The following is a 20863-nucleotide window of genomic DNA, read 5'->3' as shown; positions in this document are numbered from 1 at the left end:
TTCTGACACAGGCCAGGATGCCGTTGGCCTTCTTGGCCGCCTGGGCACACTGCCGGCTCACGTTCAGCCGGCTGTCGACCAGCACCCCCAGGTCCTTTTCCTCTGGGCAGCTTTCCAGCCACTCTTCCCCAAGCCTGTAGCGCTGCATGGGGTTGTTGTGGCCAAAGTGCTGGACCCGGCACTTGGCCTTGTTGAATCTCATACAGTTGGCCTGGGCCCATCGATCCAGCCTGTCCAGGCTTTCATTTAGTAGCTTTCATTTGTTTTATATGTTTTATATGCTGTCTGGCAACATCCTGTGACCCCAACATTGTATACTGAACCAAGAATCAGGTGCCCATCCTTGACTGCAGCACCTGGGATTTGCCCCGAGACCTTGTATTCAACCGTCACGCAGGCCCAACCCAGGTTTTAGCTGCTGAAATCTGGCAAGATAACAACCCAAGGTGACACGGCTGTAGAACAAATAAAATTTCCCTTTAAATTTGAATTTAACAAAGTCAGGTTCATATGTATTTTTATTCAACAACTAAACAAGGGTAGTTCTGTACAGTAGTATGATTTTTAGTTTAAATGCTTTGAAAAGATTCTTTGCAATTCAAATGTTTTTTTTAAGTGCTTACCATGTTTTAAGAATGATGGAATAAGTGTGTCAGCAAAGAATACGTACAGTTCTGATAGATGTTAATTCCTGCTTGAGCTTGATTGTTAGTCCCCTCTGCAGAGTCATCTATGGTTTGTCTAAAGTTTTATGTGTGTTGTATCATACTGATCGGAACACAGTATTATCGATCAGGTATTGTTCTGGGAATTATTTCTTAAGTTCTTTATAAATTGTTCTGTTTCATGGTTAATAGTTATAGAACTACAAAGAAAAGGCCTCAAAACTGAGATGAAAAATTTAAGTGATCCTACATGAAATACTTTGTTGTGAAGTCTCATTTTTCAAGGATTTCCTCAGCAAAAACATTGCTTATAGTGAAATACGCAGTATGCTGAATTTGGCTGCTGCTTATCTGGCATAGCAGACTTAATACAGTAACTTATTTGCTGTAATATACTTAGGAATGGATCTTTATTCAAACTAGCATCTACTGTGTGGTGGTAGTGCTGCAGTGATCATCTGTAGGTAGGGTGGGATTTGTAAGGAGAGGAAATACATTTAGTTAAACCAACTGATACAGCTGGAAAAAAAATTGTAACTTGCTGGTACAAAACATACTTCAAGTCAAGTCTGAAGAAGGGCTCGTGATCACAAGCCTTTTGTGGCTGTTTTTCCATCTGTATCAGTTGGCGTATGACTATGTCTTAACAGATTCTGTCTCTCTCCTGTTTTCACTTTTCTCTTCTTGCCTTGACTTTATTTAAACTGATTGAAAGGAATCTTTAAAAACCTTGGATCTAGAAATCTTAAAATATGACAAATTATGGTTGTCAGTTCAAATCTTGCTTGCCATTTCAAACACCTGCAGTTAAATAAGCAGATCCATAAGAAGTTTTTTGGTTTGCATTTTAAATGGATTATTCCGTGCATACAGTGCTTTTAAAGTAAAGTTGGATACTCTCAGAAAGGAAAAGCTTCTGTGTTTGAGACTTTAAAAATAGCCTGGGCAAGACACTAATAAAACATACTGTAGAGAGCAATCTCAGCATGGCATGGAAATAATTTAGATGATCTAATAGGTCTCACTGCTATCTTGTGAGTCTTTGAGAGGCTTTAATTTTTACTCAGCATGAGTTTAGTATACAACACCAACACCACCCCCTTTCATATTGTAATGAACCTCAAGAGAAAGAGGTAGCATGTTAAAATATATCTTCAAAACAACTTAAAGAGTATGGACATGATAATAGTTTGGACACAGTTTGGAACTCCCCATCTCTTGGAAATAATTTCTGTGTTTAAACGGTACGTTCAGAGCAGCAGGTTTTTGATCCTGTAATAAAATTCTAAGTAAGAATTCTTCAAAATTTAACAAAATCCATTCACAGTGTGTACTTCTTGACTGACGTGATTAGCTGTGCTAGCCTTGGATTTGTTTAGGACAGTAATAATTATGTTCTTGGGTTGTCTTGCTATACGAAATAGTGTTTCCTGCTTGAGGTTCAAAGGTGAATCTTAAGTATCGATGCAGTACATTCAATATTACCTTTTAACGCTTTTGATAGGCTTTTTTTTCCTCTTTTTAAGGTATATTTTTATCCCTGCTCAAATCCTCTTCCTTTGCTGAGCAGCTGCCATTTCAATATGTTATTTTTATCCACACGAGTGAGCGTGCTGCATGCTGCATAGCCAATGACAGCCTGCAGAAGCCTTTCCCTGGAGACTAATTGCATCTTCTTTACAATGTATTCGGCCTTCGTGAGCTGAGCCTGGGATCCAGAGACTGTTGAATCTGGGTCTTCCAGATGGCAATTTGAGTGTTACTGGAATAGTGGTAGATTGACTAAATATTTCCTTGTTAAGTGACAGTGAAATGTCTTTAAACACTTTATAACTGCAGATTGTTTTATTACTGAAATATCCTATGGTCCAGTTTGGGATGTAAGGTTATTGCCTGGAAATTACGCAAGGTGAAATGGATTAAAGAAGCAGGCCAGTACATCTGCTTGTAGCACTGCGAAGCACTCCTGTAAAATTTGGGTGTGAATAGCTCAGTATCTGCATGAATGCTGCGAGTGTGAAATAAACATACTTAGGCACAAAAAGGAGGGTTTTAAAAGTAGCGTAAGGTCAGAGTATACATACAGAACTGGGAGAGAGTCAAATAGCAGCTCTAAATTTTAGAGATGGAAAGCCAGAATGATGAGAACTGGCACCATTCAGGATTTCTCTGAGCAAGCGGATACACCTAACTATTTTTAAAGCAATCATCAGCCCCTTGATATTGATATGAAAAACTATTTCAGATGTGAAGAAAGTAGGTAAACCTTATAAAGCGTTCTTTGATGAAAGGGATCAAAATAGTTTTGACAGCATTTTCTGAATATCGGATAAGAAACTGAACTAGTTTTTTCTAGCTGTATGGACTATGCAACATGTTCATATTAATTGAGTAGAATGGGCCATTTGGTTTCCCATATGATCCAGAAAATTAATGAGAATCTGGTGAGAATCAGTCCCAATTTTTGCCAAGGGCTAAATAACAAAGGCTACAATTCTTTTTGGGGAAGTGGTCCTTTATATCTGCACAGGACAAAATCTGAGCTATTTCGAAATGTAAAATAATAGATTTTGAGGTTTTTCTTAAATTTTAAAACCATCCTTGTTTTCATAGCAGTGAGGCATACTTGACGTTGGTGGCTAAGATCAACCTTTCTTCCCCACTCTTGTTCTGTGTGAAGAGTTACATGATCTAGTTACTGAGTTCTGAAAGTCAGAGGCCTCTGGCCAATGTGTACGTCTGCACTGACGCTGCAGTCGTCTTCATGCCTCTGCTGCCTCTTGTACGTGAGCGAGCTCTCAGGGGAACTGTGGCGGTTGTGCCTCAGACTTCTGAGAGCAGCATCGGCGATTGATCTCATTTGTCTCAGAACAATCTTATCTAAGGATTACTCATTTGCAATTTTTTATTGTATCCCATTTAGGATAAAATGCACAAAAACTTTCGCTTCTGCTGCACCAGGCTGTAGACAATTTTTTGTAGACAATTACAGTTCGCTGTAATTGTCTTTAGAAACTGTCGATGAATTACTGTGTTGAATGTTTCCTACTCAGGATCTTCTTGAATTTTACCTCCTATGCAGTAACCAGGAAAGGCTAATGGGATTTGCAGACTTGAGTGCATATTAATTAAGAGGAAAACCGATTGTTTTATCATCTCAAAATATTGCTGAACTGGGTCTAATAGCAATAAACTACAACCCATGCTGATGGAGCTGTGACGGGAGAAAACGCTGTGTGAATTTTATTTGAAATCAGCAGCTCCCATTCCTGTTGGGATCCACTATTTTCCACTGGGTTAGAGTAGCAGTGTTATAACTGCTATTAACAAGGGCAGGTATGCTTTCTTTCCAAATGCAGCTAATATTCAAAATTTTGGGGCAACATTCAGTGTTTTAATTTTTTAGTCTTTTGGTATGCTTTTTTTGCCAGTTCTTCTCTTGGCAATTGAAGAGTTCGTTGATTTATCCTACCTTTCCAATATTTGGGGTTTACCAGAGCCTTTGTTTAGAAACAGCCAACAGTCTAGTAAGAAAATGAAATCCCCTGGGCAACAGGAACGAACAGAAATCTTGCATTACTAAATACTGAGATCAGACCGTAGATTGGATTCTAACCTTACATAGAAGTAATCACAACCATACATAATGTATGATTTTACATTCATTCGCTATTACCTAATAAACTTCCAGCTTTCTCATTTAAATTGACATTTGGTTTTGTGGCTTGAACTAAATGCTTCTTTGTAAGAGATGCTTAATTTGATAGGCTTAGAAAGGCAAAACTTGATTTGGAAGCGAAAATCATGCCTCAAACTTGCCAAAAATACGAGGACTCGAACACAGATGACGTGCAGCGAGAAATTAAAACAAAAACCCACCGCACCAACTTCTCCTGTGAGGAGACGCGTTTTACCCACGGTCCCTTCCGCGCGCCTGAGCCGCCGTCAGCCGTCTCACCTGGCGCTACCAAATACCCCAAGGTGGAGGTGCGCGCCTTTTCGTTCCGGACAGGGGTGGTGAAGAGAAATCTTTTTTTAAAGCGGCAGCCCGCTGAAACGTGGATTAAAACACCCCAGTTTAAAAGCAAGCTCCCTCTGCGTGGCCGATCTCTGGTTCGGAGGGGGCCCTCAGAAAGGAGGGGGTGTAGAAACCCCCCTGCGGTTGTTGCCTGCGTGGACTATCCCGAATGCTGTCGGTGTCCCTCTGGCTGCGGTCGGGCCGGGACCGCCGCCGCCGCCTCGGGCGCCCGTCCCCGAGCAATCTGGGCTGGCTGATGAAGATTTCACACCGCAAGGTATCTTTGCTCTCCTAGCGGGGTTGCTCGTGTTAGGGCTGTGCTCAGCGATAGGCGCCCGCATGCATTGCTTCGTAATTGGAGCCGAACCTTTTGCCTTTGCTGTATTTTCAAGCTGCTGCAAGTTGACAAGACTCCTGTTGTAGTGAGGAGGGGAGAGAGGAAAATATTGCGGGGTTTTACCCTTACTGGCGGGTTCCAGTAACTTTGTTTGGAGCGTGCTCTTCTTTGAGCTCTGATTTAAAGGTCACCGTTTGTGTTGTGCTTCCTGAAGGCATGCTGAAGCCTGCGTGCTCTGCTCAGTTTGTGTAATACCGGTATTAAACAACAATGGAGACTTTTAATATGGCTGTATTCTTAGTCACAGGCCGGCCCGCTCTCTCTCCTACCCCACCCCCCCATAATTCAGGCTTCTGATTCCTCACGTACAAAACCCACAGGCCCATCAGCAGCGGGAGTGCACTGGGTGTGAATGATTTCTGTAGCAAGAGAAACAACATGGGTGTGTATCCAGGATACTTTGGACAGCTAAAGCCTTGAAACGACCAAATGATTGCCTGGTTTTGTGGCACCGTATGCCATAAGAAAATGGGGTCAATTTAAAAAAAGCTTTTTAATTTATAGCAGTCTGGAATTGGCAGCATTTAGGTGGAGGTAAATGAAACGAGAATTTGCCCGTTCTTTGGAAGACATCTGTGGACTGGAACACAGGTTGCCCTGAGGCAAAGGTAGAGTGTAATTTAGGTTAAGACTTTTGAGATTATTTTTTTCCTGATTATTCCTTGGCTTTGACACCTTAATTTTCTGTTATCAACTGCGAAAAGCCCAGACCCATTTATACTATCTCAGAAAACATTGTGCATTACCTAGTAAATATTTTAAACCATTTGTATCCGTGTACACTGATGCACATGATTTAAAAAGTAAAGCAGTAGTTAAGTTACTGCTGTTCAGTTTAGTGTTTGCTGCAAATTCTCTTATTACGATGAAAGCTGCAAAAATCCCAGGACAGAGGTGCAGCGTTTAAGACTGTATCATAAACATTTTTGCAATCATCTGGAATAATTTTGGAAATTACAGCACAATCTGAATTATGTAGTGAAATGTAGCAGTTTAGTATTTGTTTTCAGTGATGGAAAACATCAGTTGGAAGAGGTGAATTACTGTTAATTCCCTTGCATTTATTGATATTCTTAATTTTAAGTGTGTGGGAAGCAGTTTGTAGGCTATGGTGCTTCTCAGAGTTTGGGGAATTTTTCAGAACGTTGGCATTTATTTGTCTTTGGAACTGCATTCAGAACTTGAGTTTGACTTATGTTAAATATATATAGTTAAATATAGTACTGGAAGAAAATAAGGTAAGGAAACAGATACTGTTGGTTACCTATCCTGGTACTACTTTTACACAAGAATTACTGATTAGTTTAAACTTTGTGATAATACCTGCATTTTTATAGAAATACGGGTCTTGATAATGCAGATGTCAAACAACTACATGTTTATACTTCACTACTGCAGGGTTTTGAGGTAGGGTATTAATTCAGCTGAGGAAGAGCAACACCTTGATTTATGCTATCTGTCTAAAATGGAGCCATTGAGCAATAAGCTAGAGGGTATTAATGTAACCACCCTTTGAGGCCAGGAAATTCCTTCCCCTGCCACCACAGAGCAGTACAAATATCCCAGGGTTTTCTGATCCTGGTCCAGCTTTGAAATCAGTGTTAGGATTCCTGTTAACTTCATGGGAGTATGAGACCTACGTTTTTTTTGTCCAATCTTGAAACATTTCTCATAGGCCCCTTGCCATGCCGTCCCATCTTCAGAGCCTGCATGGAAAATTAAATGCCTTTCATGCTCCTTAGACAAGATACTTCCTAGGAATTTATGTTCTGCAAATGATGTGGCAGTCAGAGATTTTTAAAACACAACAAAACATTGAAATACTGCTAAAAATTTTCATGTCTAAATCAGTGATTTGATCTTGAAAAGCGTTACAGCCAACAAAATTGTGCTGAATTCCATGACAGCAGCCTTGCTAATCTGATTAAAACCTTTCTAAAGTTTTCTTGCTTTCTTTTTTATATTATTGTCTTCGTTAAATTAATTCCATCCCTTTTTTTAGAAGGATGTTTAATTTTCTGCCTTGTTCAATATCACTGTCCACCAAGTGTTTTTTTTTTTTTTTCTTTTTTTTTCTGAATTCTTGCTTTGATAATCTCTGACCATTCTGGATCATCTTCAAAGCAGCCTTTAATTTGGAGCTGTACTCCATGAGTAGTGTCTGTTCCTTGTTTTAGAAGACAGAGAGCTCGCCCACCTCCCCTCCCAAACTGCTGAAACTACCTGTCTTTTGTCTTGCTCACTTTGTTTGCTTTTTTCCTTCATGTTGAATTGTTAGCTCTTTGAGTCTTTTGTTAGCCACGTTTTACATACTCTCTACCATCATGTTTATCAGGCTAGAAATGGCATGAAAGGAGCAGAAAGAAAAGCCTGAAGTGCTTTTCTTAAACCTGGAGATGAAGAAATGGGAGGTATAATGAGAATGGGGATGAGTTTTGAAAAAAGATAAGGAGGTGACAGGTGAGGTGTAAGTGTAAACGGGAACAAGCTCCTAGGAAACTCATACAGAAACACTTTTTAGTAGTGGGCAGTCTGTGCATATACTCATGAGTGACTATGCAGCAGCCTGAAATCTGATTTTTCCATCAATTACTTAAGATAGTTGGAGAAAGAATTGTGATGCATATACAATTTGTGTATTCAATATCTACTTATTTTAGTTGGGCATTAGGTGGAATGATGGGAACTATTGATGAGGCGAATCTGAAAATACATCTTACAGTAGATTTATCCATACTTGACTTAATGTATTGTTTGTTGGAATGCAGATTGGTTAGCTGTGATGCTAGTTTTCTGGTTTTTGTTTTGTTTGGTTGGGTTGGGTTTGTTTGGTTGGGGTTTTTTTCACTATAATGGTGATAGTTGGACTTTCAGATGAGTGGAGCAGTCACCTGCTGTCTCTAGATACGCAAATATCAAGTGTCTTTAGAGTTACAGGGAGTGGTATTCTTTCAATGTTACTTAGAAAACCTGTTAACAAGAATCCCAGCTCAGGAGTCAGATTAGATAGGTATGAGAAAAGGATAAATTTTGTGTGTGGAATGTGGGGATACTTGTGATAGGTAAAATCAAATATATAAAACAATTTATAATACATTAATAAATTCCCAGTAATTTATAGTAATGTTACATACAAATCTTCATATTGTCATTAGTGCACAAATGATGAGGGAGATGGGGATGGCTTTCTGAAGGCATTCTAAAGAATGTCTTAGTTGTTCATGTGTCCTTTTAAATTGTTACAATAAATAGTGTTGGTGTCTGGTCCTGCATTTTGAATCTAGGCGGAGGAAATGAAGTGCTGATTCTTTTAAAATACAGTTTTCTGTTTCTCTTCCCATTTGGATTGGGTGTGGGGAAGTGTATAGTACAGTTTTTTCACATATATTGGAAAAATTAGTGCCTTATCTATGCTGGTTACTGTAAAAATGAAAAATGGGGAAATGTTATGCTGCAGAGACTTGAGTGTGCTTGATGTTGACTTGCTTGTGTTACTATTTCCTTATTCTTTGGGAGTGAAGTAAGAGGATGCTTAAAAAAGGAACGAAGCCCTCATGTTGCATTTCAGTCTGTCTTGTGACCATTCCTTCCACAGACAAAAATAAGTTGCTTTGAACCTATTATTGTATGTAAGGAACTCTGGTTTTAAACCTTGAAGCATGTAAGTATATGCCAGTGTAAATCCAGCCCTTGCAAGTCACATGCAGGAATTGCATTTCAGGTTATTCATTAAAGCATGGGCAGAAGTCCTGGTATAGGTATGATGGTATAGGCAGATATCAGCATCTCGAGGCAAAATGCTACATATAAAGAATCCAGGAACACGGTGCATGTGAACCATGACTGCAAATGGGAGGTTTGTGAAGTTTTTGTACCTTTTCCATATGTTTTTATAGGTTGTTCAATAAATTCTATAATAGGTTCAATAAATTGTTCTTGTCACTTACAAAATAAATTCTGTCTGGTGATTTTTAGCACGTGACATCCCATTCTTTCCTTTCCTCCTGTCAGAAAGTCCATCATTAGTGTGTATTTTGGAATTTACTGAAGTTAACACATTTGAAGTAGTTATGTGGCTGAGAACCTGGTTTGCCCTTTGGTGGCAAAGCTGTGTAATGCTTTTCCTTCTCCCAGTTGCAAACTCTGCCTTTCATTCTGTATTTTTGAAGTGAATATAGTAATAGTTTAAGTGTTCAAAAGATAAATGCTGCCAATTATTCCATATCATAAACTGGAAGATGTATTGAGGGGAAAGATTGGATGTTTTTATAACTTCTTGTCTATTCTCCAGAAGTCATACATTAATATAAAATAAAGCTTAGTGCCACCAACAGTAGGGTGGCTGCTTTTCTGAAATACACGTGTAATTCTGACTAACATCCAGTCTCCAGTAGAGGGTTGTGCTCCAGGATTTGCTTTTCTGCTTTTGATTTCTTATCTCTCACCCTGTGGGGATTCCTGGAGGAGAGGGAAGAGTTATATTCAAATACGTATGATATTTAAAGGTTCCAGTTAAATTGATTTTCAGTAACTCAGTGTAACGTAATTGGAATTACGGAAAAAATACTGATACTTTGTAGACAAAGCTGTGTAGCTATGTTTAGGATTTAAAGCAGGTTTGCTTAGGAGAAGATTTCTCAGTATTCTTCTGTTTGATAGCGAAGAAAACTTCAAAGTTAGCTTTGAAGCTTCTGTATTTTTGAGAGGAGTGAGACTGGATTTGGTTTGTCACCTTTCATGAGTAGTTAAGTGGCTCTTGAAATGTATGAGCGATCATCTCTTGAGGTTCGGTCCGTGTGGCACTGTGTTAGTCTGGCAGACTACCTGAGAGCATCAGCAGCAAAGGAATAATAATGGTGGTGGTTTTTAAAGCTCTCACACAAACCTAACTGCAGTGTTTTCATAGTTAACCTTTTTTTTGTTTCCATTTCCCCTTCAGACTTATGCTGGAAGCATGTCTAGGACTTTTTGTCCCGGTTGCCCAATCTGGGAGTTAGCTTGAACTTCTCACAAAGGTGGATTTGAACCGATGCTGGGCTGGACTGGCTGAGTTGGAAGCACGTGTGCCTTTCTGCCCTGGGTCGTGCAGTGGCAGTGCCTCTGGGTACCACTACAGCTGGGTTTGTGCAGTGCATGGGAATGAGAGCCATTAGGGTTTTTTTCCTCCAAAGATTATTCTTTTCTGAATATAACTGCACAATCTCTTCAGTGAGGCAGTTTTGCTTTAGGCAGATTAAAGCCCTAAAAACTTGGAGCTCATTGCACAAGCCTTGGAAACAGTAGCTTTCACTTTCACTGTTTCTCAGCTTCTCTTCCCCTCCACCCCACTGGTTATTTGATGTCTAAAGTTGTCAACAATCAAACTATTAGACGTTATTATGCTGATAATCTGCTTTGTGCCATACACTCAGATTCTACCTTTTTATCATGTGAAACCAGTTAATTAAACATAATCACAGGTAAACCAGTGTTACCATTAGAAGAGCCAGCGCTAAAAGGCTTTTATAGGTACATTCTCTTCAGGGTTTTAGAAGAAAAGAAACGGTTTGCTTTTTGTGTGTTGGTTGTGTTTTGTGGCAGTGACCTGCCCTTTTTTTACATTGTGTTTCTTTAAAAATAAATTAGGAGGAAAAAATGCAGTTTTTGGCATCTCTGCCACTTAATTTTGCAGAATCAGTACTTCCAAAGGTGTTAATCCTAGATTTTACTGTGCAGCCAAATGTAGTATACTTCTCTGGTTTCATGCTGACTTTGACATTGCTAAAAGTGTGACAAATATGCATTCTCCAGATGTATATATAGAGGTGTTTAATTTTTGTAAGATTGTCTTAGATTAAGAAAATACTGTTTGAATGTTTTTCATTCTTTGAAGTTCAGTGGTGTTGAAATCCACATAACAGGGAATCTCTCATATCCCTTTTCAGTAGCTTGCTTTTGACAAGAGTTTTTAAAACAGGGATCTCATTTGACAATACCATAAAGATGGCTGTGACCATAAGATACAAAGTTCTGACATGTAATAAGTTCACTGTCAGTGTAGATTTGTTAAAATTTTGATCAATTTATTCTATATTGACAGAATTTATCCTGGATTAGGTATCACGTGACTGTGGCACTCTTTACCAGGCATCGGCTGTTGATTCCACAGTCAACATATCATGTGCTCAGGATAATTTGACAGAAATGAGATTATGTGCTTGAACTGGGCAAAATTTTTGCACACATGCGTGTCTTATGTTAACAGTCATGGAACTGTGGCCTAATCCTTTTGTCCTTAATATTTTAGAACTAAAACCAAGGAATGCATAAAAAGCAGTGTCATAAAGTGTTGCATGGCAAGAAAAAAGTACTGCCTGCTTTCCTATTGAAAATGTAATCTAAGACTTAAGTTGTAAGGCTCTTTTAAATAGGAAGAAATACCTTTGTGTATAGATACATATAGGTAGATATGATTTTTATGTTCTAATTTGAGAAAGTGTATATACCTCTCTGAAAATACCTGCCTTGGTCTCTGAATTGCTCCTTCATATACAGAGATCATTTAACCAAAGGTACGTTAAATATAGATGTTCTTTATAATTTTCATTTTTCTGCTTTTGGTTTGGTTAAGGATACAATTAGATTCTTCACCAGTGAAATTGGGCTTGAGATGACCTTACAGAACTTCTTGTAAATGTACCTGTGGTAGAAACGTGTGGTCCATGCATTACGTATGAAATGCATTGTGAAACATGAAGTGATGATAAAATCTAACTCTTGAGTTACAATCAACCCTACCTGCCCTCAGGGATTAGTAGGGGGAAAAAGGTAATAAAATACTGTAGTTGGTATTTTAATGGCCTTGTGCACAGCATTGTCAATCTTGCTACAGTTACGAAATATAGTTCAATGTAGCATAATTCCGAAATAAGGCTTTGCTATTGGAATGGCCAAACCAGACTGTACTTCAATTATTTTTCTATAATTTAAAACTCAAGAAAGCATAAATATTTTCGATAATAGTCAAGGATATCTAGCTCACATTTAGAAATAATCCTGTGAAACTTTGTTACTTCTGTTTCTCTGAAAGTTAAGTCCTAAGTGAAACAAGACAGATGGGCACCAAATTATTTCCCTATCTTCTGTTTAGGGGAAGAAAATGACTAGCAGAGTAAACAGTTTCAGTGAAACTTTGAAACTGTGTGTTTGTGTATTGGTCATATTTGCCTTCCAACATAAGAAACTGGCCACCTATGACCATCTACAGTTAAAAGTTTTTTAAATAATATGGAGAGGTTTCAAGATAGTCTTAGAGAAAACCTTATTTTCCGCCTTTTTTAAAAAATCTGGACTCTTACACTTTTCCTCATTTATATAATACTTAACAAATAGCTGATGATGGTTTAAAGGCTTTGTTTTCCCTTCTACTCTTTACTGCTTTCATCTGCAAGAGTTGTAGCCCATTTCCCCTGTAGTGGTTCCCTCGTTTGTACCGCAGGATCTTGTTTGTCACTTTTTCTCCCTAAAAATCAGAAATTAAAATCATTACTTCATTCATGAAAGCTTGTGGAATTTGGATCACTTCAGCAAAATTTTGCTCAGCTTGAATATTTTTCCTAGAGCCTGTGTGGTAGGTGTAGAATATGAAAGAGTATATGCAAATTGACATAAGTTTCCTAGCTGTCCTGGAGCTGCATGGTGGGAAGCTGTCTCAGTGGTAGAGCTAATGCCTCGTGGAAGGGTGTGATTGGATCTTACTTGTTTTCACAGTCAGGTTATGTGAAAAGTCAACATGAATAGTTGTCCCTTTTAAATTTCAAAAATATTTCTCTGGTAACTTCAGTGATTAATGTGCGTAGAAACCTGAAATTGCTTGGAACTCACTAATGAAACAAGTCTGGTTTGATCTTTGAGAGGAGGGAAATGAGAGCGTATCAATGACTAATGTAAAAGATTGCAGTGTGTTACTATATTGGCCTCTGTGCCAAGGTGAAGAACAGAATCCCTGCCTTGAGGAGCTCTTGGACTAAAGATACAAGTTAGGTACAGAAATGGACAGGTATTACACCAACCTAGACTTTACATGCCTTAAAACAACTGTAGCAAGGTAGTGAGAATGAAGGTACAACTGTAATTGAACTTGGAGCATTCAATTACTCTGTCCATTCCAGAGTTTTATGATGTTTATATTAATATTAACTATGGATGCTTGTGTAATTCTTCTAGTTGTAACGTGGCCTTAGAAAGTTGGGATGATGTTCACAGGAAATACAGATCCTCTTGCTTGCTGGTCCCTTTGCTTTGAACAGTCTGCTCTTGAGCTGACCTTTTTATGTAAATCTTCCGCAGTTAATGGCACAAAGTACACCTGAAATTGCTACCATCCTGCAGATTGGAAGGCAGCAAGAACCATTAAAGAGCCGCCAGGTGCTCAGCCTGGGCGCACTTTTTGCAGGACAACCTTGTAGTAAGTTTGGGATTTAAGTGATCTAGGACTGCTGCATGCCTTTTTTGTGCTTCCTCAGCAGAATATCTTTGTCATTGGGAACTGTGTACTTTATACAGAATTGCATTTGTAATTATACACAACATGCTGACAGTCTTTTTGGTGCTTCCTGTAGAGAGAAGAAGGCTCAACACATTTAATTGGAGGTACATTAGACATGAAAGATGTGATTTAAAAAAAAGAGGGGGGGAAATGGCCCTCATTTGAGACATTAAGTGTCTCAAATGAAGAAAAGGCACAAAAATTTGAGTGGGTTGCTTATTCATTAAGTTCCTTAAAATGAAAGACAGTAAAAGCAGCAGATTTTTGCAAAAGATCATTGGCTTTCTGTATGGCTTTATTTCTTACATAGAAAGGAGTGTTGCAGGGAGGCCTGAGGTGACAAAATAATTGAAGCAGCTGCTAATAGCGTTTTACATTTCAGGCCGATTTTACTGGGAAAATATTTTGCATAGGTTATTAATAAGCAGTTGAACCGGTTGCATAAACACTTTGTATTTTTTAGGTTTTGTAACATAATTCTTGCTCAAATATCTTGTGAGATTAGTAAATCTGTCCTAGACCCTTTATGCAATTGTCTGAAATGTTGAAGAAATGGGGAAAGGAAAAATAGATCTGAGGAATCCAAACCAACATTGTAGTTGTTTTATTTCTCAGCAGGGGATAGGCAAGCATACTGATTTTCAGAATTAAATCTTTTTCTCTGGTCGGTAACAGTTACCTTAACGCTTCATTTATGTTGCAGCTTAGCTAGGGTACTCCCATAGCAAAGATTTCTCTTAATATGAAATTATGAAAGCCAGAGACAGAATTGGTACATCACAGTTAGCTGTCTTCCGGGCCTGCCAAAAGAGCATTCTTTAGTTTCAGTGTTGTGTATTATACTGTGTGAAATTAATGGCATGTGATGAGCTCTGAATTCAGCGAGCAGAGAAAGTTTGAATCTGTGCTGCATGGGGGTAGTTTATAAACTGTGGCTTCTGAGAAATGTTTTGAAATATCAAATGTTGGTATTTTGTGGGTTAGATGAAGCAAATTTAGAAAATAAAGAAGAAAAAAAAATTCTTAGTATCTGGTTCTCAAAACCTCCTTAGTAGTATTTGGCACTGGAAATGCTTCCTAGCTGGTGGCTGAGCTTGTTTTTTTTTTTTGTTTTCCGTACTGGTAAAGGAGAAAAATCCTATTGCCTTGAGTGACACAGGTGGCAAAGCAGTGAGGAGTCTGCTGACCTAAATTGTGGTTACAGATCTGCAGTGGGAATCATATCTCTGCTGCCTGCTTTGTTGCCAAGAATGGGTGTACCAAGTGAAGGAGTTTGTGTGGTTTTGTTAGTAATTTAGAAACCACAAGCAAGATTTTTATGGCTTTATAGGCAGAGCTGTTTTTGAAAGTGCTTGATGTTTTCTAAAACGTGCAAAGGCTTCTGAGCTTTGTCAGAAATGCAGTAAGATTGCTGATTGCTTTCCATGAAAGGCAAGTTCCTTAAAACATTCTACTTTGAGGACTATATGAGCATCTTGGATTTCTAAATTCAAAATTACCATGGACAAATTATACTTGTAAAGGCCCTCAGCCTTTAAGATTCTCCCGTAAAGCCAGTACTTGTGTGAATGCTCGAGAGTGTGCTCCAGTCTGAAGACTAGGGCTTTGTTATTTTTGCATTCTTGGTGTTCATTGTGAGTATCTCTATCAGCAGAAGATCAAAGAATTAAAATGATCTTACAGATGTTAAATAATTATGAAGTAAATTGGATTGATATGATTTTTATTTTGAAAGAGGAAACGACTCCTGCTCTGTTGTGGTTTACAAATATTTAAATGCTTAAACTAATTGTCAGCCTCAATTTTGAATGAGGAAGCAAAATGAAATGCATGATGTGCTCAGAGTTTCTCATAGTACTTGCCAGGAGAAACCAAGTTTTGAAAACAGTTGGCCTGCTTTCAGACCCAGATTTTAATGGGATTAAAAGAGAAAGAATGTGCAAGTTTGATTAGAAAGTTTGGCCATATTCTGACAATGGGTCCTGGAAGCCAGGACAGAAAAATGTTGTATTTTTTAGTGGTAGAATTGATTTGTTTTGGAAAATGAAAAGTAGGAAGCAGTGGGTAGCTGTCGAATAATTACAGCAAAGTGTACTAAGTTAGTATGAGAGAATCTATACTGTTGTACACAGACTGCAGGAGGTCTGAAAAGCAGTTCTAGTGGACCAGACGTTTTCTTCTTGACTTTTTTCAGCTGGTTATTTGCCAGTAATAATTTAACCAAGGATTTTGTGGGTTGTGCAAAAGCTTTTATAGCAACCTAATTTGAAAACAGAAATGAACACAATGGTCCTCCACTTCCCTTGTGTTAGAGCTTTTCCTACAGTTCAGATGAAGATCAGTGTTAGAGTACGCTTGAACTTGGCAAGGTAGAGAGCATGGTGCGTTGCAGAATGTGTCAGGAGAGCTGGTGCATGAGAGAAGATCCGTTTACTTATAGGCATACACCCAGCAGAGGATTAAGGAATAGATTTGAAAATAAGTGTGCAAATTAAGAACTAAAATTGTTTTCAAAAGGTCTCTGAGTATACATATATACTTTGTCAGCCTTGTATCAACATGTTTTATCAATAAATAACAGAGATGGTGCAAGGAAGGCACGGTATTGTGGGTGGTGGGGGAGGTCAGCTTGTGAACACCATTTTAAATGACCTGGAGTATGAAAAGGCTTGAGAATCACTGAGTTAGTATAAAGGCGATAAAACAAGGTCTTTTGGTCCTTATAACAATGTTTGAAAGGCTGTTTTCTTTCTCATTTAACATGCAGCAAGGACATATGGGAGAAGGCGAGGTAACAATATTCCTATTTAATTTTCTAATGTTGACAATGTCTCATGGGAGAAATAACATTAAGTTGTTACTAGAGGGCAAACTCCAAAATTTAAGATTATAAAGCATCAGTTTCACATAAGTTTACATAGTCTGCATGCCATAAATAAACATTTTAACTGAATTAGTTAGTACTCCACAGTAGTACTACTGAGGCTGAAATGATCACAGTCCTTACAGTGGACATCATCTGTATGATTTGTTACACTGGAGGGCTATGTTGTTGTGTTTGTGTGTATGTTATGAATGCCAATGCTGGAGAAGTTTATTTTGGTTCTTTTGGGTGCTGATGGTTTTCTTGACGCAGCATAGTGAATATACGTCCTGGCCTGCTACGTTAAAGAACCAGATCCTGCAAGCATGCATGTTGAATTATCTAACAGCGGTGGTAATGCTGGTGAACCTGAAAAGGTTGTTTAGGTATGGAGAATTGCTCCCTTCCAACAATACCTGCAGGATTGGGGTCTTAAGAGGTGAAACAGAAGACATGTGCATCAGTTCATTAGGGGAAAACAAAATAATGTTTAAGTCTATATTACAATATTTTTATCATAGGAGGAACCAGGTTTGCCTAGCTACAGAAATAGGCCTGATTATAGTTGATTTTTCTTTTAATTAAAGGTGTACAAAGATTCTTGAAATTTCAAATAAAGCACGCTGACCGAGCCTTCCATTTTTTATTTGTGTAAATTCTATGAACTGTGGATTTTATTGTATTTTTTTCTTTGAACTTGTTAGCTGTTTGATTTTTGCATGGAAAATGTCTGGATGTTGGAAGTGGTGAAATTTTCTGTTTTCAAGATTTTTTTTTTAATAAATTTATTTCAAAGGGGGAAAGCAAGAGCAGGATAAATTAACCTTACCTATACATTACTGTGGTAGATTGTAATGAATTCTGAAAAAGCAGACAGAGTATATCGCATCATAGGCAAAAGGAAATGTATCCTAAAACTTGTAGCACACCTCATTTATGTGCTTACTTTCCCTATATATATTTATTTATTCCTAAAATGCTCCTTAAATGAGTAGAAGTCTATTCAGTTTGTTGTCTAGATATTGAAAACTGTAACTAAAGGGTGAATTCATGGAAGAGATCAGCTTGTGTGCTCTATTTATGGTATTATACAGTTGCATTTATAAATCAAAGAATCTTATTTAAAAGTAATAAATATTAAGGAAATCTATGATAAAGGATTATCACAGAAGAATATTGGGCTGTGAGGGGAAGCATGCTTACAACATTTTCTCTTAGAGTGAGTCCATTAACGAAACTCTGTTGTAACATCTAAGTAAACTTGCTTCAAGGAATGACACAGTGTTGCCTAGTTTTCAGTCTTCATTTGCAGTAAATTAGTGGGTCTTCCTGTTTTTATCAGGATATTTTTGTTACTTACAAGTGGGTGGTTTATGATATGTTTTGATATCAGGTAATTTAAATGTGTAAAATATATTTAGCTGGTAGAATTCTTGTTTTCCCATCTGCACTGTGAAATTGTGTCTACTCATTGTAAAAAGCTGTCCACTGGAAAATGATACATACGGCTTAGGTTTTAGTGATGTCTGCTATTGGGAAAGTCCCAGAAAAAAATTTGGCTTATATTCTCTTCTGCTTTTACACCTTTTTAATAAAGAAATCTAATTGGAAACACAAAATATTATGGAAAATGGTCAACTTGAACATACATTAGAAATATGTTTTGTTTCAAATTTTCATTAGTTGTAGTGCAGTTATGAAGAAGGAAGCAACCTTTTCTCTGAAATAATGCATTTGAGTTATTGAATGATACTGAAAACTAAGGGTCATATGAAATTGAGAACATAACTGCTCATTAAAAGGGAAGATTGCAAACAGTTCTACTGCTAATGCAGCAACTAGTGCATTTTTAAAAAATTACTTAAACAGTGTGTGCTTTGTTCTGTTAGTATGTTTTTTTTCCTTTTTTTTTTTTTAACCCCCTCTTCAGGTCAGTCTTCACTGTTTCCAATGGAAGACGGGTTCTTGGATGATGGGCGTGGGGATCAGACTCTTCATAGTGGTTTAGGATCACCTCACTGCTTCTCCCATCAGAATGGAGAAAGAGTGGAACGGTATTCCCGTAAAGTCTTTGTCGGCGGACTGCCACCAGATATCGATGAAGGTACGCCTGGAAAACCTTATCCAGAGAAGCTGCTTCTGGCTTAATGACAAAACTGTGGTGTGAAAGCTTTTGTCTCTTAGCTAATGAATAATTTTTTTCCGAACTCTACGGAAAAGCTTTGATTTGTAAATGTATTTTTGCACTTTCAGTCCATGGCAAACGTGAGATAATTCAAATTAGTTCAGGCTATAGCATTGTTCTGCCCTTGAAGAACAAACTCATATGTTACCACACATTTAACTGACTTTTACAGTATAAAAATTATAAAAAAGGAATAGCGGTGCAAAAATAAACGAGTAAATATCACCTGTTGAAACTCATAAATACATTGCAGTCGTTTTATAGGCACCAGAAGCCAGTAGTAGGAAAAGTATTGCTAGTAGTTTTGTAAAGTTTGTATAGCATAGTAAGTCATAGGTCTTTATTTGGATGCTTATGTGTAGTTCTCGGAGGTTGTTTTCAGCAATGATTATGTCCTGTGGTAGCTTCTAACGTGTGCATGGTGAGCACTCAGACAGGAATGAATCTGTACAGAGGCAGTTGCATAGAGTGAGGAACCAGGAATTTGTGGTAGGTCCATCATACAGACCAAGGTGACAGAATACTGCAGTTGTTATTTAAAAAAAGATAAAAAATACATCACGCACATGTGTTGTGAAGCTTCATTTCACCAGAGTTCTGTATTCTGTATGTATGAGCGTGCTGGTACAGTGGTTAAAAGAATGACAGCAACTGTAAATCTGAAAAGTTGCTTTTTCTTCATCACAGAATTGTTTTAATACCCACTTTTTGTGTCAGGGAGAGTGATTGTAATGTACTGCAGTGTGTACTACTCTGACGTGACAACCTGACTTTCATGTCAAACATGAGAGCTACTTTATTATTAAAAGGTCAAATATAACATGGTGTTTACAAGAGGAAGAATTATCTTACAGTCTGTCTCTGTTGTTGGGGTTTTGTTTTTTAACTTTGTCACCTTTGTTGTTTTAAAAGTAGATGAGCACAGGAATAGTTTGGTCTCTGTGGACCCTAGTTATTGAAGAATGGGACCTTTCCTAAACCAGTGCTAGGAGGGTAGCTTGAATTGTTCAGAGTTGCTTCTGTCAGCACTCTTCCTGTTAAATGCACAAGTGTGAATTAGAATAAAGAGTATACGATTTAAAATGTACATCACAGCTGAATTTTTGAGGTTTTTCTGATCCTGTTTCTGGAAAGCATTTTATGTATGTGCTTTAACATTAAATTTGTGTTAAGTGCTGTTCTGAATGGAAATTATTTTAAGAATAGCTATGTAGGAAGTATTGTTCTCCTTGGTTTATATCTTCCATCAGCATGTAACCTTGACACACTACCATTGCTGTGTACGTTCCTAATGATCTGTAGCGCACAGAGAAGCTGTCAGTACAGTGGATTGTCAGTTGCTATTTCATTAGTAATGTCATCAAAGAGTGTAAACAAACTGAAAAAGACATAATTAATAACACCTTTTCAGATTTCTAACTGAATTTGAGGATGGGGAAAATCCTCTAAATTGTGTATTAGGAACCCCCAACAGTGTGCTAGTATAGAAAGCCCTGTAATACCATAAACAGAATACAGCTGAGCAGTGTGCCAATTTAGATGATGCTCCAGCAATGTGAAGTTTGTTCTTTTTGTTTCAATTTTTTAATGAAAAATTCTTGTCCAGAGAACTTTAGCGATGGTTCAAGTGTGTTTGTGGAGAAGGAAAACAATCACTCAATTTCAAGAAGAACAGAATTGCAACTAGAAGACTTCTATGGGACTAGCATATGCAAATTTATACCAGAAATTTGAGGTCAAAGGCAGAATTGAAATGGATGCAAGAATTGCTTCTTGATACAGTGATATGTTCTTGCCATCTCTCCTATAAAATTACAGAACTATGTCCTGCAAGTTTACTCTGTTAGTTTGAGGTCAAGCTCAGATAGTGTTTGCACGTGTGGCACTGGCATGTGATATGAACAGGCATGGCTGGGTCTTATGATAGTGCCTTCATTTTTTTCCAGTCTTTCTGCAATTATAAGGCATATTGGCAGAGCTGATTGCTTACTAGCAAGTCAGCAAATTGTCTCTAAACTCCTTGTGGGAGAGTAGTTGAAGCTGGGTTATTATAGCTGTATAGATGCAGTGACTCCGTTTCTGCGAATTAGCAGGTTACGAGCTTTTATTTATAATCATCAGTAGAAAGAAAAGCTTGATCTTTGACCTGGCTTGTTTTCTAATGTGTGTTCTGACTTGCCACAAAGATTCCCCATCAGCTAGTAAGCT

The 20863-nt window shown here is 37.9% G+C and overlaps 1 protein-coding gene across 1 annotated transcript in view; it reads left to right on the top strand.

Annotated features, from left to right (window-relative positions):
- The window catches only part of CPEB4 (cytoplasmic polyadenylation element binding protein 4), a 45158-nt gene that overhangs the window by 14031 nt on the left and 10264 nt on the right, over nt 1–20863 (top strand). Inside the window, exon 3 of the mRNA XM_009318473.1 lies at nt 18401–18574. Coding sequence (XP_009316748.1) covers nt 18401–18574 — 174 coding nt within the window. The remainder of the gene's footprint in view (nt 1–18400; nt 18575–20863) is intronic.

Source organism: Pygoscelis adeliae, unplaced genomic scaffold (genome assembly GCF_000699105.1).
Source record: "Pygoscelis adeliae isolate BGI_AS28 unplaced genomic scaffold, ASM69910v1 Scaffold42, whole genome shotgun sequence".
Taxonomy (NCBI): domain Eukaryota; kingdom Metazoa; phylum Chordata; class Aves; order Sphenisciformes; family Spheniscidae; genus Pygoscelis; species Pygoscelis adeliae.
The sequence above is the reverse complement of the archived record's forward strand: the minus strand, read 5'-3'. Positions and strand labels throughout refer to the sequence as shown.